The sequence below is a fragment of the Microcaecilia unicolor genome, chromosome 1 (genome assembly GCF_901765095.1).
Source record: "Microcaecilia unicolor chromosome 1, aMicUni1.1, whole genome shotgun sequence".
Lineage (NCBI taxonomy): Eukaryota > Metazoa > Chordata > Amphibia > Gymnophiona > Siphonopidae > Microcaecilia > Microcaecilia unicolor.
The window spans coordinates 24,505,584-24,529,009 of NC_044031.1; the positions used below are offsets into that span (position 1 = coordinate 24,505,584).

At 49.2% G+C, this 23,426-nt stretch overlaps 3 protein-coding genes across 3 annotated transcripts in view; 1 reads left to right on the top strand and 2 right to left on the bottom strand.

Annotated features, from left to right (window-relative positions):
- LOC115463370 (gastrula zinc finger protein XlCGF26.1-like) overlaps nt 1–23,426 on the bottom strand; it is a 952,960-nt gene that overhangs the window by 779,513 nt on the left and 150,021 nt on the right. The gene's annotated exons all lie outside the window — the stretch shown is intronic.
- LOC115463343 (oocyte zinc finger protein XlCOF6-like) overlaps nt 1–23,426 on the top strand; it is a 389,691-nt gene that overhangs the window by 116,297 nt on the left and 249,968 nt on the right. The window lies entirely within an intron of this gene.
- Nucleotides 1–23,426, bottom strand: part of LOC115463638 (zinc finger protein 664-like) — a 37,104-nt gene that overhangs the window by 9,668 nt on the left and 4,010 nt on the right. Inside the window, exon 3 of the mRNA XM_030194340.1 lies at nt 10,728–10,847. Within this exon, the coding sequence (XP_030050200.1) occupies nt 10,728–10,847 (120 nt within the window). The remainder of the gene's footprint in view (nt 1–10,727; nt 10,848–23,426) is intronic.

The window sequence follows — 23,426 nt, forward strand, 5'->3', positions numbered from 1 at the left end:
CATTAGTAAGCTCGACTCAGGAGAGAGACCTCAGGGTGTTGGTGTCGAAAGATATGAAGCTGAAGAGACAAGGTGACAGCCGTGGCCAGAAGGATGCTAGGCTGCGTACAGAGGGGCATAACCAGCAGAAGAAAGGAGGTGTTGATGCCCCTCTACAAGTCGTTGGTGAGGCCCCACTTGGAGTATTGTGTTCAGTTTTGGAGGCCGTATCTTGCTAAAGATGTAAAAAGACTGGAAGCGGTGCAAAGAAACGCTACAAAAATGGTATGGGATTTGCGTTGCAAACCGTACGAGGAGAGACTTGCTGACCTGAACATGTATACCCTGGAGGAAAGGAGAAACAGGGGTGACATGATACAGAGGTTCAAATATTTGAAAGGTATTAATCTGCAAACAAACCTTTTCCGGAGACGGGAAGGCGGTAGAACTAGAGGACATGAATTGAGGTTGAAGAGGGGCAGACTCAGGACTAATGTCAGGAAGTATTTTTTCACTGAAAGGGTGGTGGATACATGGAATGCCCTCCCGCGGGAGGTGGTGGAGATGAAAACGATAATGGAATTCAAACATGCGTGGGATAAACACAAAGGAACCCTATTTAGAAGGAATGGATCTACGGAATCTTAGCGGAGATTGGGTGGTGACACCGGTATTTGGAGAGTGAAACCGGTGCAGGGCAGACTTCTATGATCTGTGTCCTGATCATGACTGAATAGATAGGGATGGGCTGGAGTGTAAGTTTTAAGGGGCTTTGACGTTACTTTCAGAACTTTTAGTACAGGAAGAGTGCTGGGCAGACTTTTACAATCTGTGCCCTGAGAAAGGCAGGGACAAATCAAACTCGGATACACATATAGCGAATGCTACATACCTGTAGAAGGTATTCTCCGAGGACAGCAGGCTGATTGTTCTCACTGATGGGTGACGTCCACGGCAGCCCCTCCAATCGGAAACTTCACTAGCAAAGTCCTTTGCTAGCCCTCGCGCGCCCGCGCGCACCGCGCATGCGCGGCCGTCTTCCGCCCGAAACCGGCTCGAGCCGGCCAGTCCAGTATGTAGCAAGACAATACACTTCAAGGGAAGACACAACTCCAAAGGGGAGGCGGGCGGGTTTGTGAGAACAATCAGCCTGCTGTCCTCGGAGAATACCTTCTACAGGTATGTAGCATTCGCTTTCTCCGAGGACAAGCAGGCTGCTTGTTCTCACTGATGGGGTATCCCTAGCCCCCAGGCTCACTCAAAACAACAACATTGGTCAATTGGGCCTCGCAACGGCGAGGACATAACTGAGATTGACCTAAAAAATTTACCAACTAACTGAGAGTGTAGCCTGGAACAGAACAAACAGGGCCCTCGGGGGGTGGAGTTGGATCCTAAAGCCCAAACAGGTTCTGAAGAACTGACTGCCCGAACCAACTGTCACGTCGGGTATCCTGCTGCAGGCAGTAATGAGATGTGAATGTGTGGACAGATGACCACGTCGCAGCTTTGCAAATTTCCTCCATGGTGGCTGACTTCAAGTGGGCTACCGACGCAGCCATGGCTCTAACATTATGAGCCGTGACATGACCCTCAAGAGCCAGCCCAGCCTGGGCGTAAGTGAAGGAAATGCAATCTGCTAGCCAATTGGATATGGTGCGTTTCCCTACAGCCACTCCCCTCTTGTTGGGATCAAAAGAAACAAACAATTGGGCGGACTGTCTGTGGGGCTGTGTCCGCTCCAGATAGAAGGCCAATGCTCTCTTGCAGTCCAATGTGTGCAGCTGACGTTCAGCAGGGCAGGAATGAGGACGGGGAAAGAATGTTGGCAAGACAATTGACTGGTTTAGATGGAACTCCGACACAACCTTTGGCAGAAACTTAGGGTGAGTGCGGAGGACTACTCTGTTGTGATGAAATTTAGTGTAAGGGGCCTGGGCTACCAGGGCCTGCAGCTCACTGACTCTACGAGCCGAAGTAACTGCCACCAAGAAAATGACCTTCCAGGTCAAGTACTTCGGATGGCATGAATCCAGTGGCTCAAAAGGAGGTTTCATCAGCTGGGTGAGAACGACATTGAGATCCCATGACACTGTAGGAGGCTTGACAGGGGGCTTTGACAAAAGCAAACCTCTCATGAAGCGAACAACTAAAGGCTGTCCTGAGATCGGCTTACCTTCCACTTGGTAATGGTATGCACTGATTGCACTAAGGTGAACCCTTACGGAGTTGGTCTTCAGACCAGACTCAGACAAGTGGAGAAGGTATTCAAGCAGGGTCTGTGTAGGACAAGAGCGAGGATCTAGGGCCTTGCTGTCACACCAGACGGCAAACCTCCTCCAATGAAAGAAGTAACTTCTCTTAGTGGAGTCTTTCCTGGAAGCAAGCAAGATGCGGGAGACACCCTCTGGCAGACCCAAAGAGGCAAAGTCTACGCCCTCAACATCCAGGCCGTGAGAGCCAGGGACTGGAGGTTGGGATGCAGAAGAGCCCCTTCGTCCTGCGAGATGAGGGTCGGAAAAACACTCCAATCTCCACGGTTCTTCGGAGGATAACTCCAGAAGAAGAGGGAACCAGATCTGACGCGGCCAAAAGGGAGCAATCAGAATCATGGTGCCTCGGTCTTGCTTGAGTTTCAACAAAGTCTTCCCCACCAGAGGAATGGGAGGATAAGCATACAGCAGACCTTCCCCCCAATCCAGGAGGAAGGCATCCGACGCCAGTCTGCCGCGGGCCTGAAGCCTGGAACAGAACTGAGGGACCTTGTGGTTCACTTGAGATGCGAAGAGATCCACCAGGGGGGTGCCCCACGCCTGGAAGATCTGTCGCACCACACGGGAATTGAGCGACCACTCGTGAGGTTGCATAATCCTGCTCAACCTGTCGGCCAGACTGTTGTTTACGCCTGCCAGATATGTGGCTTGGAGCACCATGCCTTGACGGCGAGCCCAGAGCCACATGCTGACGGCTTCCTGACACAGGGGGCGAGATCCGGTGCCCCCCTGCTTGTTGACATAGTACATGGCAACCTGATTGTCTGTCTGAATTTGGATAATTTGGTGGGACAGCCGATCTCTGAAAGCCTTCAGAGCGTTCCAGATCGCTCGCAACTCCAGAAGATTGATCTGTAGATCGCTTTCTTGGAGGGACCACCTTCCTTGGGTGTGAAGCCCATCGACATGAGCTCCCCATCCCAGGAGAGACGCATCCGTGGTCAGCACTTTTTGAGGCTGAGAAATTTGGAAGGGACGTCCCAGAGTCAAATTGGAGCAAATCGTCCACCAATACAGGGATTCGAGAAAACTCGTGGACAGGTGGATCACGTCCTCTAGACCCCCGGCGGCCTGATACCACTGGGAGGCTAGGGTCCATTGAGCAGATCTCATGTGAAGGCGGGCCATGGGAGTCACATGAACTGTGGAGGCCATGTGGCCCAGCAATCTCAACATCTGCCGAGCTGTGATCTGCTGGGACGCTCGCACCCGCGAGACGAGGGACAACAAGTTGTTGGCCCTCGCCTCTGGGAGATAGGCGCGAGCCGTCCGAGAATCCAGCAGGGCTCCGATGAATTCGAGTTTCTGCACTGGGAGAAGATGGGACTTTGGGTAATTTATCACAAACCCCAGTAGCTCCAGGAGGCGAATAGTCATCTGCATGGACTGCAGGGCTCCTGCCTCGGATGTGTTCTTCACCAGCCAATCGTCGAGATATGGGAACACGTGCACCCCCAGCCTGCGAAGCGCCGCTGCTACCACAGCTAGGCACTTTGTGAACACCCTGGGCGCAGAGGCGAGCCCAAAGGGTAGCACACAGTACTGGAAGTGGCGTGTGCCCAGCTGAAATCGCAGATACTGTCTGTGAGCTGGCAGTATCGGGGTGTGTGTGTAGGCATCCTTCAAGTCCAGAGAGCATAGCCAATCGTTTTGCTGAATCATGGGGAGAAGGGTGCCCAGGGAAAGCATCCTGAACTTTTCTTTTACGAGATATTTGTTCAGGGCCCTTAGGTCTAGGATGGGACGCATCCCCCCTGTTTTCTTTTCCACAAGGAAGTACCTGGAATAGAACCCCAGCCCTTCTTGCCCGGATGGCACGGGCTCGACCGCATTGGCGCTGAGAAGGGCGGAGAGTTCCTCTGCAAGTACCTGCTTGTGCTGGAAGCTGTAGGACTGAGCTCCCGGTGGACAATTTGGAGGTTTTGAAGCCAAATTGAGAGTGTATCCTTGCCGGACTATTTGGAGAACCCACTGATCGGAGGTTATGAGAGGCCACCTTTGGTGAAAAGCTTTCAACCTCCCTCCGACAGGCAGGTCGCCCGGCACTGACACTTGGATGTCGGCTATGCTCTGCTGGAGCCAGTCAAAAGCTCGCCCCTTGCTTTTGCTGGGGAGCCGCGGGGGCCTTGCTGAGTCGCACGCTGCTGACGAGAGCGAGCGCGCTGGGGCTTAGCCTGGGCCGCAGGCTGTCGGGAAGGAGGATTGTACCTACGCTTGCCAGAAGTATAGGGAACAGTCTTCCTTCCCCCGAAAAATCGTCTACCTGTAGAGGTAGAAGCTGAAGGCTGCCGGCGGGCGAACTTGTCGAATGCGGTGTCCCGCTGGTGGAGAGACTCTACCACCTGCTCGACTTTTTCGCCAAAAATGTTATCCGCACGGCAAGGCGAGTCCACAATCCGCTGCTGGATTCTATTCTCCAGGTCGGCGGCACGCAGCCATGAGAGCCTGCGCATCACCACACCTTGAGCAGCGGCCCTGGACGCAACATCAAAAGTGTCATAAACTCCTCTGGCCAGGAATTTTCTGCACGCCTTCAGCTGCCTGACCACCTCCTGAAAAGGCTTGGCTTGCTCAGGGGGAAGAGCATCAACCAAGCCCGCCAACTGCCGCACATTATTCCGCATGTGTATGCTCGTGTAGAGCTGGTAAGACTGGATCTTGGACACGAGCATAGAGGAATGGTAGGCCTTCCTCCCAAAGGAGTCTAAGGTTCTAGCGTCCTTGCCCGGGGGCGCCGAAGCATGTTCCCTAGAACTCTTAGCCTTCTTTAGGGCCAATCCACAACTCCAGAGTCATGAGGCAACTGAGTGCGCATCAGCTCTGGGTCCCCATGGATCCGGTACTGGGACTCGATCTTCTTGGGAATGTGGGGATTAGTTAATGGCTTGGTCCAGTTCGCAAGCAATGTCTTCTTCAGGACATGGTGCAAGGGAACAGTGGACGCTTCCTTAGGTGGAGAAGGATAGTCCAGGAGCTCAAACATTTCAGCCCTGGGCTCGTCCTCCACAACCACCGGGAAGGGGATGGCCGTAGACATCTCCCGGACAAAGGAGGCAAAAGACAGACTCTCGGGAGGAGAAAGCTGTCTCTCAGGAGAGGGAGTGGGATCAGACGGGAGACCCTCAGACTCCTCGTCAGAGAAATATCTGGGATCTTCCTCTTCCTCCCACGAGGCCTCACCCTCGGTGTCAGACACAAGTTCACGGACCTGTGTCTGCAACCTCGCCCTGCTCGACTCCGTGGAACCCCGTCCACGATGGGGGCGTCGAGAGGTAGACTCCCTCGCCCGCATCGGCGAAGCTCCCTCCGCCGACGTAGTCGGGGAGCCTTCCTGGGAGGTGGCCGCGGTCCGGTACCGCACGCGGTACCGACGTCGGGGACCTCAACCTGGGCGATGGGCCAGCCGGCGCCACGCTCGACGGTACCGGTGGCGCAAGCACCGCCGGTACCGGAGGGGGTAGGGCGCAACAGCTCTCCCAGAGTCTCTGGGAGAACGGCCCGGAGGCTCTCGTTTAGAGCGGCTGCAGAGAAAGGCTGAGAGGTCGATGCAGGCGTCGACGTCAGTACCTGTTCCGGGCGTGGAGGCTGTTCCGGGCTGTCCAGAGCGGAGCGCATCGACACCTCCTGAACAGAGGGTGAGCGGTCCTCTCGGTGCCGATGCCTGCTGGGTGCCGAATCCCTCGGCGACCCAGAGCTCTCGGTGCCGACATGGGGAGGAGACCGGTGTCGATGCTTCTTCGATTTCTTCCGAAGCATGTCACCAGAGCTCCCCGGCACCGACGAGGAGGACGTCGAATCCATCCGTCGCTTCCTCGGGGCCGAGACTGAAGAAGGTCGATCTCGGGGGGGCTGTACCGCAGGAGCCCTCAGGGTAGGAGGAGACCCACCCGAGGGCTCACCGCCACCAGCAGGGGAATGGACAGCCCTCACCTGCACTCCACCCGATGCACCACCGTCCGACGACATCAGCAGACGAGGTCCTGGTACCACCGACGTCGATGCAGCTATCCGATGTCTCGGCGCCGATGCAGAGGCCCGATGCCTCGATGCACTCGATGCAGGGGCGGCCGAGGAAGATGGTCTGGACGCTGACGACGTCGATGCACTCGAAGATCCCGGTGCCGATGCCGACGAAGAGCCCGAGAACAACACGTTCCACTGGGCTAGTCTCGCTACCTGAGTCCGCCTTTGAAGCAGGGAACACAGACTGCAGTTCTGAGGGCGGTGCTCGGCCCCCAGACACTGAAGACACGACGAGTGTCGATCAGTGAGCGAGATAACCCGGGCGCACTGGGTGCACTTCTTGAAGCCGCTGGAAGGCTTCGATGTCATGGGCGGAAAAATCACGCCGGCGAAATCAAAAGCCGAAATGGCGAAATTTGAAGCACCAAATTTAGAGGGAGAAAAAATCTCGACCGAGGCCGAAAAGAGGCCTACCCCGACGACGAAAGAAAACTTACCGGGGCAAAAAAGCTGGAAGTACGGGGAGGATTTACACGAAACCCGGCGGGGGGTTTCCGGAGCACTTCCCGACTAGGACAAAGCTTTCCCGAAGGAAAAAAACACGTTCAAAACAAATTGGACGCGCGAGGTCGACTTTCCGGGGCTCGACACGGCGAAAACACGACCGTACCGAGTGCGGACAAAAGAAGACTGGCCGGCTCGAGCCGGTTTCGGGCGGGAAGACGGCCGCGCATGCGCGGTGCGCGCGGGCGCGCGAGGGCTAGCAAAGGACTTTGCTAGTGAAGTTTCCGATTGGAGGGGCTGCCGTGGACGTCACCCATCAGTGAGAACAAGCAGCCTGCTTGTCCTCGGAGAAAAAGTATTACATACCATGTAAAATGAGTTTATCTTGTTGGGAAGACTGGATGGACCATTTAGGTCTTTATCTGCCATCATTTACTATGTTACTATCAGGTGAATTTTCAAAAGAGAAGTGTGCCGTCACAAACCAGGAGATGGGCGTCGTCCTCGCAAGGTCGCCCAAATCAGCATAATCGAAAGTCAATTTTGGACGCCCTCAACTGCTTTCCTTCGCTGGGACAAGCACAGTTCACGGGGCGTGTTGGCAGTGTAGCGAAGGCGGAACTGGGGCATGCTTAGGGGGAGATGGGCCGGGCGTCCTCGGCCGATAATGGAAAAAAGAAGGACGTCCCTGACGAACACTTGGGCGACTTTACTTGATCCATTTTTTTTCACGACCAAGCATCAAAAAGGTGCCCGAACTGACCAGATGACCACCGGAGGGAATCAGGGATGACCTCCCCTTACTCCCCCAGTGGTCACTAACCCCTTCCCACCCTCAAAAAAATCTTTAAAAATACTTTTTTGCCAGCCTCAAATGCCATACTCAGGTCCATCGCAGCAGTATGCAGGTACCTGGAGCAGTTGTAGTGGGTGCAGTGTACTTAAGTTCAGGCAGGCGGACCCAGGCTCATCCTCCCCCTACCTGTTACACTTGTGGTGGTAAATGTGAGCCCTCCAAAACCCACCAGAAACCCACTGTACCCACATGTAGGTGCCCCCCTTCATCCCTAAGGGCTATGGTAGTGGTGTACAGTTGTGGGTTTTGGGGGGGGGGGGGGGCTCAACACCCAAGGTATGGGAGCTATGCACCTGGGACCTTTTTCTGAAGTCCACTGCAGTGCCCCCTAGGGTGCCCGGTTGGTGTCCTGGCATGTGAGGGGGACCAGTGCACTACGAATGCTGTCTCCTCCCTCGACCAAATGCCTTGGATTTGGTCGTTTTTGAGATGGGCGTCCTCAGTTTCCATTATCGCCGAAAACCGGGGACGACCATCTCAAAAACGACCTAAGGACGACCATCTCTACAGGTTGACCTACATTTCATGATTTGGGCATCCCCGACCGTATTATCGAAACGAAAGATGGACGCCCATCTTGTTTCGCTAATACGGGTTGCCCCACACCTTTATGGGGCCGTCCAGCGAGGACGCCCCGTTCGATTATGCCCCTCCACGTGTGTTACATGTAAATACTTGAGAGGTATTAACGACCAGTCATATCTTTTTCACAGACAGGGAAGCTACGGAACCAGAGGGCATGGAAATGAAACTGCAAAGATGTAAGCTTACAAACACCACGAGGAAATACCTTTTCACCATGCTGGTCTTTATCTGTCGTCCATTACTACGGAAAACATCACTACACTACAGATAAGGTGCTCCTCCGTGCAGGTACATCAGTCACTACATAAGCCCCCTCTAAACAGCTCACTTCCCATCTGGGACATGGAAACCCAGAGAAACACATCTGGAAGCACAAGCGTTCGGCTAAAAGAAAACTGCGGCCGCAGCATTAACTGTGGATTTATCTTTGGAACTGGTATGCTTATGTCAGTTGGACAATATACTTGCAGACCCAGTACAGAGCAAAGCCTACAACAGTCAACACAGCAGGATCTCACACTACAAAACATGCTTACGCTCTTGCTTCCCTTGCAACACGGTTTAGAGCTTCAAGATTTCTGACATGTGAAGCTGAACAGCAGACCCCAGGGTGAGGTATGTATTTTTAATGCAATAGTTTGGAAGGAAACCCAGATTTTATTTTGTTACATTTGTACCCCGCGCTTTCCCACTCGTGGTAGGCTCAATGCAGCTTACATGGGGCAATGGAGGGTTAAGTGACTTGCCCAGAGTCACAAGGAGCTGCCTGTGCCTGAAGTGGGAATCGAACTCAGTTCCTCAGGACCAAAGTCCACCACCCTAACCACTAGGCCACTCCTCCACTGTTGCTACTATTGGAGATTCTACATGGAATGTTGCTATTCCACTAGCAACATTCCACGTAGAAGTCGGCCCTTGCAGATCACCAATGTGGCTGCGCAGGTTTCTGCTTGTGTGATTCTGACATGCAGGACGTCAGACTCACAGAAACAGAAGCCTGCGCAGCCTTCTACATGGAATGTTGCTAGTGGAATAGCAACATTCCATGTAGAATCTCCAATAGTAGCAACATTCCAAGTAGAATCTCCAATAGTATCTATTTTATTTTTGTTACATTTGTACCCTGCGGTTTCCCACTCATGGCAGGCTCAATGCGGCTTACATGGGGCAGTGGAGGGTTAAGTGACGTGCCCAGAGTCACAAGGAGCTGCCTGTGCCGGGAATCAAACTCAGTTCCTCAGTTCCCCAGGACCAAAGTCCACCACCCTAACCACTAGGCCACTCCTCCACTGTTGCTACTATTTCAGATTCTACATGGAATGTTGCTATTCCACTAGCAACATTCCATTTAGAAGTCGGCCCTTGCAGATCACCAATGTGGCCGCGCAGGCTTCCACATGGAATGTTGCTAGTGGAATAGCAACATTCCAAGTAGAATCTCCAATAGTAGCAACATTCCATGTAGAAGTTGGCCCTTGCAGATCACCAATGTGGCCGCGCAGGCTTCTGCATGGAATGTTGCTAGTGGAATAGCAACATTCCATTTAGAATCTCCAATAGTATCTATTTTATTTTTGTTACATTTATACCCTGCGCTTTCCCACTCATGGCAGGCTCAATGCGGCTTACATGGGGCAATGGAGTGCCTGAAGTGGGAATCAAACTCAGTTCCTCAGTTCCACCACCCTAACCACTAGGCCACTCCTCCACTGTTGCTACTATTTGAGATTCTACATGGAATGTTGCTATTCCACTAGCAACATTCCAAGTAGAAGTTGGCCCTTGCAGATCACCAATGTGGCCGCGCAGCCTTCTACATGGAATGTTGCTAGTGGAATAGCAACATTCCATGTAGAATCTCCAATAGTAGCAACATTCCATGTAGAATCTCCAATAGTATCTATTTTATTTTTGTTACATTTGTACCCTGCGCTTTCCCACTCATGGCAGGCTCAATGCGGCTTACATGGGGCAATGGAGGGTTAAGTGACTTGCCCAGAGTCACAAGGAACTGCCTGTGCCTGAAGTGGGAATCGAACTCAGTTCCCCAGGACCAAAGTCCACCACTCTAACCACTAGGCCACTCCTCCACTATAACCAATATTTAAAAAATCAAATTTAACAGACACCCCCCCCCCCCCCCCCCCCCCCCCCCCCGAGACTCCCCTCCGTGGGCCTACCTGACTGACTGCGCAGGCACCATCTGCTGGAGACTGAGAACACACGGGCTAGACAGCATCTGCACAGGACTATTACACAGTTCTCAAGTTTCCACATTCTGAAGTGGGGTAGATGATTTACCTCTTAAAAGAGTGGGGAAACCTCAGCAGTATTCAGTCGGCAGTGTGCGCTTAGTTATATCAAGCTGTTCAATTTCTTCCGTCTACAGTGGAACTTGTCACTGTGGATTTGATTCCGTTATTAAAATGGATCTTTGCGGCCATCTAAGGACCGTGTATATCTTGTGCCTGCTCAGATAAAGACGAGCCAGGTTTGCAAAGAAATGTTACAACTCCACACTTCATCTCTGCAGTTTTACCCCAGTCCCTCTTTATTACCGCACTCACTTGAGCAAATGCTTTTCCCAGTTTCTCTTTCTTCTGATCCCGGCTCATCTCTGATGTACGGCTCTTTCCCTCGTTCAATGTAGGATATAATCTCAGGGGTGACGGTCGGAGAGCCTGTTCCTGGAGTAAGAAAACTGCATTAAGGTTCCTAAAATCATTTTGAGCCTGATTCCCTCAAATTCGAAGACTTATACTAATTTCAGGCATAAAGAGTTTCACCAACATCATTGAACAAAAATACTGAAACGCATTAACAACACCACCACCCCCCCCCAACCTTTTCTCCCACCCATCCCCTTGTCTAATAAATGTGGAACGAGGTTATAGTCAAGATAAAACCATACAGAACCAAAATCATCTCTTTTTTACATGGGCAGGAACCGGACACCATCCACAGATAGTTTTTACAGCAACACTCAAATGTGAAGGATCTAGGACTGTAGCATCAACTCAGTATCTCACAAGTCGCACAACAAACTAAAATAAAGAGGGTTAACATGATGTCAGTTGAGGAACTGAGCATCCTCCGAGTCCATCCAGTTAATCTAATCTGAGACTTGTAGACAGCACTAGTCCCAGCAGGAGGTTCATGGCGGTTAACACAAAAGAGAACTCTTAACATCACGAGGAGCTACAAGAAACAACAATAGAAAGAAAACAAATCCGAATTTATCAAATTTAAAAGTTTTTAGTTTTTTACACAGTGGCATATAGCCAGCCTCAGATCGAATTGATAAAGGAAATGCATTCCAAATTGTAACAGCTTGAAAAGAAAAGCACGTAAGTATTGCCATACTGGGAAAGACCAAAGGTCCATCAAGCCCGGCATCCTGTTTCCAACAGTGGCCAATCCAGGTCACAAGTACCTGGCAGAACCCCAAAGAATAGCAACGTTCCATGTAGGACCTTAAAGAGTAGCAAGATTCTAGAATTCTAAAAATAACAAGATTCCATGCAGAATTTCAAAGAGTAGCAACATTCCATGTAGAACCCCAAAGAATAGCAAGATTCCATACAGAATCCCAAGCACATAAGTATTGCCATACTGGGACAGACTGAAGGTCCATCAAGCCCAGCATCCTGTTTCCAACAGTGGCCAATCCAGGTCACAAGTACCTGGCAGAACCCCAAAGAATAGCAACGTTCCATGTAGGACCTTAAAGAGTAGCAAGATTCTAGAATTCTAAAGAATAACAAGATTCCATGCAGAATTTCAAAGAGTAGCAACATTCCATGTAGAACCCCAAAGAATAGCAACGTTCCATGTAGGACCTTAAAGAGTAGCAAGATTCTAGAATTCTAAAAATAACAAGATTCCATGCAGAATTTCAAAGAGTAGCAACATTCCATGTAGAACCCCAAAGAATATCAAGATTCCATACAGAATCCTAAGCACATAAGTATTGCCATACTGGGACAGACCGAAGGTCCATCAAGCCCGGCATCCTGTTTCCAACAGTGGCCAATCCAGGTCACAAGTACCTGGCAGAACCCCAAAGAATAGCAACGTTCCATGTAGAACCTTAAAGAATAGCAAGATTCTAGAATTCTAAAGAATAACAAGATTCCATGCAGAATTTCAAAGAGTAGCAACATTCCATGTAGAACCCCAAAAAATAGCAAGATTCCATACAGAATCCTAAGCACATAAGTATTGCCATACTGGGACAGACCGAAGGTCCATCAAGCCCAGCATCCTGTTTCCAACAGTAGCCAATCCAGGGGAGAAGAGGAGAGGAGGCAGATGCAGTATGAAAGGGGAAAGAGACAGAGAGAAGGGAGATGGTGATTGAAGGGGAGATACTGTATGGAAAGAGGGGGAGAGAGAGCAGGCATTATAAGGGGGGGGAGACAAGAGGGCAGATACTGAATGGAAGAAGGGAGAGAAAGAGGGCAGCTGTTGAGGAGGAGATACACAAAGAAGGGAGACAAAAATGGAAGGTGGAAGAGAAAGGGGAGACACTGGATGGAAATGAGAGAGGGGGCAAATGCTGTATGGAACAGAGCTATGGAGTTGGAAGCAAATTTGGTTGCAATCGGTAAAAATGTACGAGTGATTCCAGATTCAAATTAAAAACTTACTACATTATAACATATGTTAATTTATCATTTTGTACTTTACCAGTACTTTAGACCCAAAACAAAAACTTTAAAGCCTAATATTAGTCGGTCAGACAATAGAAAAATAGAGAAGTCAGAGTTGGAGTCGAAGGCTTGGTTTACTGACTCCACAGCCCTTGTATGGAAGGAGGAGAGACAGATACCGATGGATGTAGAGAGAGAGAGAGAGAGAGGAGACGCTGGATGGAAAAGGGAGAGAGAGGGGGCAGACGCTGTATAGAAGGTGGGAAAGAAAGAGGGGAGAAGGCAGATGCTGGATGAAAAAGGTGAAAAGAAAGAACAGAGTTAGGGAAAAGACAGGGGAATAAGGGGACATGGAATAGGAGAGCCAGGGTGAGAGAAAGAGGTGAAAAGCTGCAGGTAGACACAGTAAAAAAAAAGAGGGAAATTGAAGACTAGACAGTAAGAATGAATTAAATCTGGACAGCGATGCAGAAAAATAAATTGAAGAAAGCTGAAAGGAAAAGGAAGAGAGAGAAAAATAACAAATGGACAGGAAGTCCTGGCAAGAGAGTTGAGAAGAGATGGAGGAAAGCAGAAACCAGAAACTGAGACCAACACCATTAGAAAAAGTAAGTGGCCAGACTGCAAAGTTAGAAAAAATAATTTTATTTTTAGTTTAGGATAAAGTAGTGTGGTAGCCACGTTCATGAAGATTAGAGAATTAAAATAAGGTGATAACGTTTTGTTGGACTAATTTAAATACATTTTTGACTAACTGTCGGAGACCAAAACTTCCTTTCTCAGGTCAGGTCAGGACAGGATACCATAACAGCAGCATATTGTCCTAACCTGAGGAAGGAGCATTTGGCCTCTGAAACTAACTTGAAAAATGTTTTTAAGTTAGTCAAATAAAACGGTAGGAGTGTCATCTTACTTTTCCATTTTTCTTTTATTTGTATTTGTTAATTTGTAATGTAGATTGGAATATGTCTGTTTTTGACATTTATATCTACTTTCTTTATATTTTGCACAGTACAAGAGGAAATGCCTCACTGTTTTTCTGGTGTTTACTGTATGCAGAGTCTGGCTTCTTGGGGGTTCAGTGTAATTTTTGTCTACATATTTCTAATTTTAGGGGCCCTTTTACTAAGGTGCATAGGCGCCTACACGCGTCCAACGCGCATCAAATTGGAACTACCGCCCGGCTACCGCGTGCCCCGGGCGGTAATTCCATTTTTGATGCAAGTCCAAAACACACGGTAGAAAATATTTTCTATTTTCTACCACGTGGCACTTACCCGGCGGTAATCGGTAGTTTAGGCGCACTGAAGATTTCCGCCCGGTTAGCGCGTGAGACCTTACCGCTATCTCAATGGGTGGCTTTACGGTCTCAGGACGAAAATGGACACACACTGGTTTTAATTTTGCCGCACGTCCATTTTCGGCCACAAAAAAAAAAAAAAGGCCTTTTTTCTTCCAGGTGTGCTGAAAAATGGACTTGTGTGCATCCAAAACACGCACCTACGCCACCGCAGGCCATTTTTCGGCACGCCTTAGTAAACGGGCCCCTTAGTTTGTGGTTATTTAGGGGTCCTAAACACATTGTCTCATCCTCTCATCCCAACACAGCGCGGACAGCCCCACAACTATCAGCACCCCAGACTACACCCTTCCTATCTCAGATAGCCTGAAAATCCTCAGCGTTACAGTAGACCGTAACTTAACGCTAGAGAGCCAAGTGGCATCCACAACAAAGAAAATGTTTCACTCAATGTGGAAACTCAAACGCTTGAAACCATTCTTCCCGTGGGAAACATTTCGCATCCTGGTACAATCAATGGTACTAAGCCACTTAGACTACTGCAATGGAATTTATGCGGGATGAAAGGAACAGACCTTAAAGAAGCTTCAGACCACTCAGAACACGGCAGCTAGGCTTATATTTGGAAAAACACGATATGAAAGCGCAAAGCCCCTCTGCGAAAAACTACACTGGCTCCCAATCAAAGAACGCATTGCCTTCAAAATCTGCACCCTGGTTCACAAAATTGTCTATGGTGAAGCCCCTGGATACATGACAGACTTGATCGACTTACCAACTAGAAACACATCAGAATCAACACGAATGCACCTAAATCTGCACTACCCAAGCTGCAAAGGACTTAAATACAAAACAACTTACGCATCTAGTTTTTCCTACATAAGCACACAACTGTGGAACGCATTACCAAAAGCCTTGAAAACGATGTACGACCACCTAAACTTCCGGAAATTACTAAAAACTAACCTATTCAAAAAGGCATACCCTGCCGATCCAACCTAAATGCCTGATCTCTGCAACACAACAAAACTAAAGAACGTAATGGACATAACACAACTCTTCCGTTGTACGATTCCCTAGTGTGGCTGGGCCACATGAACTTTATCCTACCATTACATCACTTTGTATTTGTTCTCACCGGAGCCGGCAAATGCCTCTCCGGTACTATGTAAGCCACATTGAGCCTACAATTTGTGGGGAAAATGTGGGCTACAAATGTAACAACCGACATACAGCGGGTGTCGTATACAAATTGTGAAATAGTGACTCAATCACGGAGGGGAAGAGGACCTCAGACCAAGAAAAAGTGCGGCTTTAACGGCTGGCTGGGTTTCCACCACGGTTTGACGCTGCAGGGCGCTCTTCCCCTGACGAAGCCCCAGTTGGCGAAACGGGACCGTTGGGGAGCCCCCCCGCGTTTGAGCAGCAACAAGCTAAGTAGCTGTGGTTACTAATATTTTTATTGTTTTGATATTCAATGTTGATACATATTTGCAGCGCACTAACAAAGATTTAGGGAGGAGGCTGGCAGAGGACCAGTGGTTACACATGTGGGACCTTACTGATATAATCTGAATGATTAAGGTGTCACTGGTCTGAGGTCCTCTTCCCCTCCGTGACTGATTCACTATTTCACAATTTGTATACAACACCCGCTGTATGTCGGTTGTTACTATCCATAATTCAGCGAGTAGTTCCCACAATTTTTTTGTTACTGGGGTACGCTAAATGATAAGATGCTCATAGGACTATAATGGGCATCTTATTATTTAGCATGCCTTAGTAAAAGGACCCTTTAATGTATACTGGGTAAGGATCTGTACAAATTTGGTTTCATTTTCCCGTAGGTGTACTGTTATTTTAGTGCCCATTGCTATGTTTTTGGTGTAGCTTTGGAGGCAGCTTTTCCTAGGCTCTTGTAGTGTGATTTATGGATGTTAATATTATGGTACGTTGGAACTGTTCTGTAGCTCCTGAATGGCATTGGTAATGGTTTGAATTACTTCACAGTGTGCCTGGTACTGGATTTTGGATTTGCATTTAGATCCTACATTTCCCAATAATAGCTCAAGGAAAGGCTGAAGTGGCTAGGGCTCTTCAGCTTGGAGAAAAGACGGCTGAGGGGAGATATGATAGATGTCTATAAAATAATGAGTGGAGTGGAACGGGTAGACGTGAATCGTTTGTTTACTCTTTCCAAAACTACTAGGACTAGGGGGCATGCGATGAAGTTACAAAGTAGTAAATTTAATACGAATCGGAGAAAATCTTTGTTCACTCAACGTGTAATTAAACTCTGGAATTCGTTGCCAGAGAACGTAGTAAAGGTGGTTAGCTTAGCGGAGTTTTAAAAATGTTTGGACGGCTTCCTAAAGGAAAAGTCCAGAGACCATTATTAAAATGACTTGGGGAAAATCCACTGCTTATTTCTGGGATAAGCAGAATAAGATGTATTGAACTTTTGGGGGATCTTGCCAGGTATTTGTGACCTGGATTGGCCACTGTTGGACACAGAATGCTGGACTTGATGGACATTTGGTGTGTCCCAGTGTGGCAATACTTATGTACTAGGTACAGTAGGTATTTTCCTGTCCCTGGAGGACTTAGCAATCTAACCCCCCTGTTTACTAAAGCTTAGCTCAAATTATCTGCAACAGGGCCCATTTTATTCCTATGGGCCCTGCTGCAGATAACAAGCTATGCAGATGACGTTACAATCTACATTCCCTTCAAACATGACTTAACAGAAATAACCAATGAAATCAATAACGGCCTGAACATCATGGACTCTTGGGCAAATTCATTCCAACTGAAACTGAACACTGAAAAAAACACCCTGCCTCATCCTCTTATCTCAACATAACAAGTACAAACCCACAACCATAAACACTCCAGGACACACCCTCCCTACCTCAGACAGCCTAAAAATACTCAGAGTCACAATCGTCCGCAACCTTACCCTTGAGAGCCAAGTAAACTCCGTAATAAAGAAATTGATCTACTCAATGTGGAAACTTAAACGATTAAAGCCTTTCTTCCCGAGAGAAATTTTTCGAAATACAATCAATGGTCCTAAGCCATGCAGATTACTGCAACGGAATCTACGCGGGATGCAAAGAACAACTCACAAAAAAAACTCCAGACCGCCCAAAACACAGCAGCCAGGCTGATATTTGGTAAAACACGATTCGAAAGTGCCAAACCCCTCCGAGAAAAGCTGCACTGGCTCCCAATCAAAGAAAGGATCATCTTCAAAATCTGCACAAAATTATCTACGGTGTAGTCCCAGGATACATGATAGACCTCATAGATCTACCAACCAGAAACAGAATCGGATCATCACGATCATACCTAAACCTACACTACCCAAATTGCAAAGGACTTAAATACAAAACAACCTACACCTCCTGCTTCACCTACATAAGCGCACAACTATGGAATGAACTCCCAAAAGCTGTGAAAACACTCCATGACCATCTAAACTTCAGGAAATCACTAAAAACCAACCTCTTCAAAAAAGCTTACCCCACCGATCCACCAGAAATCCCTACACCCAGCAACACAGCATAACCAATGATCTTACTGGACAATATACATTCCCTTCGACCATCGTGTTACCTGATACACACCTACCTCATTAGACCACAGCATAACCTGTATTTGTTACCAACCGAATTGGCGAATGCCATTACGGTACTATGTAAGCCACATTGAGCCTGCAAATAGGTGGGAAAATGTGGGGTACAAATGTAACAAATAAAATAAATAAATAAATGCCCCCTTAAGTTTTGTACCTGGGGCAATGGAGGTTTAAGTGATTTGTCCAAGATCTCGAGGAGTGACAGTGGGATTTGGCTTCCCTGATTCTCAGCCTGCTGCTCTAATCCTTGGGGACAGCTATTGCAGATAATATGTGTTATCTGTATTAGCTGTTCCTAATGTTGGTAACTCAACTGCAAGACGGAGTGGCCTAGTGGTTAGGGTGGTGGACTTTGGTCCTGGGGAACTGAGGAAGTGAGTTTGATTCCCGGCACAGGCAGCTCCTTGTGACTCTGGGCAAGTCACTTAACCCTCCATTGCCTGCCACATTGAGCCTACCATGAGTGGGAAAGTGTGGGGTACAAATGTAACAAAACAAACAAAAGACAAAGGCTAGCAGAGCTAAAGCCTGCTGGCCATTCGGCAACCTATTAAAGACATTTCATGGCTGCCAGTACATAAGTACATAAGTACATAAGTAGTGCCATACTGGGAAAGACCAAAGGTCCATCTAGCCCAGCATCCTGTCACCGACAGTGGCCAATCCAGGTCAAGGGCACCTGGCACGCTCCCCAAACGTAAAAACATTCCAGACAAGTTATACCTAAAAATGCGGAATTTTTCCAAGTCCATTTAATAGCGGTCTATGGACTTGTCCTTTAGGAATCTATCTAACCCCTTTTTAAACTCCGTCAAGCTAACCGCCCGTACCACGTTCTCCGGCAATGAATTCCAGAGTCTAATTACACGTTGGGTGAAGAAAAATTTTCTCGGATTCGTTTTAAATTTACCACACTGTAGCTTCAACTCATGCCCTCTAGTCCTAGTATTTTTGGATAGCGTGAACAGTCGCTTCACATCCACCCGATCCATTCCACTCATTATTTTATACACTTCTATCATATCTCCCCTCAGCCGTCTCTTCTCCAAGCTGAAAAGCCCTAGCCTTCTCAGCCTCTCTTCATAGGAAAGTCGTCCCATCCCCACTATCATTTTCGTCGCCCTTCGCTGTACCTTTTCCAATTCTACTATATCTTTTTTGAGATACGGAGACCAGTACTGAACACAATACTCCAGGTGCGGTCGCACCATGGAGCGATACAACGGCATTATAACATCCGCACACCTGGACTCCATACCCTTCCTAATAACACCCAACATTCTATTCGCTTTCCTAGCCGCAGCAGCACACTGAGCAGAAGGTTTCAGCGTATCATCGACGACGACACCCAGATCCCTTTCTTGATCCGTAACTCCTAACGTGGAACCTTGCAAGACGTAGCTATAATTCGGGTTCCTCTTACCCACATGCATCACTTTGCACTTGTCAACATTGAACTTCATCTGCCACTTGCACGCCCATTCTCCCAGTCTCGCAAGGTCCTCCTGTAATCTTAGGATTTGTTATATTACTGCTACAGGCCAACTGGAAGAAGCTGGACTGGGAAGCTAGAGCTGACCAAGAGAACCAAGTGTTAAAATACCTTCATATATTTCCAGAGTACTGTTTTAATATGTTGTATTATTTTGGCATGTATTATTTTGATTTTTTTTTTTTGCTTCATTATTCTCTGGAGTGTGTACAGTGTACATAATGTTAGTTTTCAGAGAAACATGATTGCATGTCCTGAGCATTTGCTTCCTCAGTGCAACCAGGAAGCAAATGCTCAGGACATGCAATCATGTTTCTCTGAAATCTAACAGTATAAAAGCAGGAGCTGCTCCCCTCAGAAACAGACTCTCTCCTCTGCTGCAGATCTACTCTTCTCCCCTCCCCCACCCGATGACTGCTGTGATGATCTACCCTCTGCCTCATGGCCCTTCACTCAGCCGGACCACAGCATGCTCTGCAATAAAAGACTTTTTCACAAGCCTGTTCCGTTTTTAAAAAAAAAAAACTTTTTTAAAAGAGAGGAGACCCAAGAGAATTCTGTTTTATCATTTTCCTTGGAGTACATATTTCAAGTCACACTCTCTGAGGTTTTAAAGACCTCTGAGGCAGGCCTTTGGGCCGAAACACGGCCGTGTCGGGTCATTTTTTATGAGAATTACATCATTTTTTATGTGAATAAACATATTATTTGGTAACAGGGGCGTATCTGAGGTTCGGCGGTAGGGGGGGCAGGGGCTAGAGTGAGGGGGCACATTATAGCTCCCCCCTACCGCCGTCAACCCCCCCCCCTACCACCGTTAACACTCCCTCCCTCCCCCGCCTACCGCCGTCACCTACCCCGAGGTCCGCTTCCTCCGGCTTTTTAAAATATTGCTTCAGCTGGCGGGATACCCCAACCCCCCGCCAGCCCAGCCGCAATCTTTAACTTTTTCATCCTCGTCATGCAGCGCGCTGTGAAAGCTGCATGCATCTTTAGATCCAGTTGGACGGAGGTACTTGGGGAGGCAGCTGGTAGACTGTGAAAGAGAAGTTCCTTTAAAGTTCTCCTACTGTACCCCCCCCTCCCCTTTTTTTAAAGATTGATGCTTATGAAGGGAGAGCAATGTTCCCTCTAAGCTGCCCTAAACATCCAGTAGCTGAATCAAATTCAGAGTAGCTATAAACATATAATGAAACGTAACTGGGTCACCCTTCCAGGAACCGGCCAGGGCTGATCCTGCTTAGCTTCCTTCCAAGTACCACGTGGGTGGGAAGCTTTACTCCACGGTCTGGCTCTCAGGTTCCAGCCCTCTTTGTAAATGATAACCGGTTTCATTGTCAAACAACCACAGCAACTCCAATGCTTCTTAGAATTAAAAATTCTATTTGGCTTAGGCTTTAGTCACACAATTCCTAACCTTCATTGTGCGCTTGGCCCTTTAACACAGTCCAGAACACCTCTCCAAGAGGTTCCTTAATGTGTGCTCAGTCTCTTAGGACACTGCTCCCACTACTTAGCCAATTATCAGCTCCAACCGCCTTATAACATCAGGGCATTTGCAGCAAACACTAGGCCAGTGGCGTTCCTAGGGGGCTGACACCCGGGGCGGATCGCCGATGCGCCCCGCCCCCTGGGTGCAGCCCCCCCCCCCCCCAGATGCAGCGCGACCCCCCCCCCCCCCCCCCCCCGTCGTTCGTTCCATGCTCCCTCTGCCCCGGAACAGGAACTGTTCCGGGGCAGAGGGAGCATGGAACGAATGACGGACAGGCGCGCACGGCCCCCCCCCCAGTGGCGTGCACCCGGGGCGGACCGCCCCCCCCCCCCCAGGAACGCCACTGCACTAGGCATCTGGCTTCTCCTCCTCCCTCTCTCCACTGAGAGAAAGGAATTTATGAGGTGATCAATAACCCTCCCCACCTCTTTAGACCCTGCCCACTTGGTTCCAGTCAGGTCTCAGTCTAGAACTCTCCTTCTCTACCTTTCCCTCCCCCACTTCGATAGCTCCACCTGGTGGCCTCCATAGGGAAAAGCTGATCCTATGACATGAGCGCCCTCTAGCTGTCCCTTCAGGGTATAACCCAGATATTCCCTCGGAGCTCCCTTTACTGGCTCTATCATGGCATTTTCCCAGTTTCTTGTAGAAGAGCGCCCTCTGGCGGCTTCCTTGGGGTAGGGCAAACCTGTGTTTATCACAGAAACTACAAGTGAACAAATAGGGAAAACATGCCTCATAGAATTCTTTCTAACCTCCCTGTGAGGGTTATATATATATATGTGTGTATGTGTAACTCTGTGTTCACATCTGTAAAGAAGTACTCACAGGGTAATGTAATGGAAAATTTGTGCTTACATCAACTCAGTCCTTTGCTTGTGAAGAAACATTTTTGCTCACATCAACTCGATCCTTAGAGGAAAGAAACACTGGGGTGAGCAGTCCATTGTGGAGTTAAAAGGGAGATGCAGGGGAAGGAGTGGAGGGGAAGAGAAACAAGGATGTTCTGAAAGAGAGGAGAAAGCGAGGAAGGTGTTATGCTGTAGGCATTACTGTAGAGAGACAGTTATACCTCTGGCATAAAAAAAACAGAGAATGTTGTATTGGAGCAGCTACTAGAAAGTCAAGAGATGAGGCTGTAATTCTGAATACCTGCCCCGGACACAGAAAAAGCTGATTTCAGCACTGTACTCAAGCCACCCAGCCATTATACTACTACTACTACTTAACATTTCTAGAGCGCTACTAGGGTTACGCAGCGCTGTACAAAATAAACAAAAGAAGGACGGTCCCTGCTCAAAGGAGCTTACAATCTAAAGAACGAAATGTCAAGTTGGGGCAGTCTAGATTTCCTGGGTAGAGGTGTAGAGGTTAGGTGCCGAAGGCGACGTTGAAGAGGTGGGCTTTAAGCAGAGATTTGAAGATGGGCAGGGAGGGGGCCTGGCGTATGGGCTCGGGGAGTTTGTTCCACGCGTGGGGTGAGGCGAGGCAGAAAGGGCGGAGCCTGGAGTTGGCGGTGGTGGAGAAGGGTACTGAAAGGAGGGATTTGTCTTGAGAGCGGAGGTTACGGGTAGGAACGTAAGGGGAGATGAGGGTAGAGAGGTAAGGAGGGGCTGCAGATCGAGCTTACAATCTAAAGGACAAGTGTACAATCTAAGAGACAAGTGTAGAGTCAATCTGATAGGGCAGATAGATTGGGGGGCATACTATATTTCACGGACGGTTAGGTGCCGAAAGCAGCATTGAAGAGGTGAGTTTTAAGCAGAGATTTGAAGATGGGTAGGGAGGGGGCTTGGCGTAGGGGTTGAGGAAGATTGTTCCAGGCATAGGGTGAGGCAAGGCAGAATGAGCGGAGCCTGGAGTTGGCAGTGGTGGAGAAGGGTACTGAAAGGAGGGATGTCATGTGAGCGGAGGTTACGGGCGGGAACATAGGGAGAGATGAGGGTAGAGAGGTAGTGAGGAGCCGCTGACCGGGTGCATTTGTAGGTAAGGAGGAGAAGCTTGAATTGAATGCGGTACCTGATGCAGTCAGTTCCTCATCCCCTGGTGCTCTTAACTTCCAAATCAGCTGAACACTATTCTCGCCTCCAAGCACTAACCCCCACCATGTGCACTGCAGAGCAGGGGCATATCTGGACTCCAGCGGTAGGGGGGGCCAGAGCGAGGGGGCACATTTTAGACCCCCCCAACGACACCCCCCCGCCGCCGCCATTGCCAGATCCCCCCACCAACGACTCTCCACCCTCCTCCCCCCCGCCGCCAACCCTCCCCCACTGCCGTTGCTTACCTTTGCTGGCGGGGGACCCCCCCCCCCCCCGCCAGCCGAGGTCCGCTTGCCGCCTTAGTTTAAAGATATTTCTTCAGCTGGCGGGGGACCCTAACCCCCGCCAGCCGACCCGACGTCTTTAAAGTTCTTCTTCGGCCTCCGTGGTCGTGCTGTAGTTGAACGTGCAGGACAACGTGCTGGGACGTCAGACTCCGAACCGGATTGAACAGCTATCAACTACAGCACGGCCACTGAGGCCGAAGAAGAACTTTAAAGCCGTCGGGTCGGCTGGCGGGGGTTGGGGTCCCCCGCCAGCAAAAGTAAACAACGGCAGCAGGGGAGGGTTGACAGCGGTAGGGGGGGGTCAAGGGTGAAATCTGCAGGGGCCCAGGCCCCTGTGGCCCCACGCAGATACGCCCCTGCT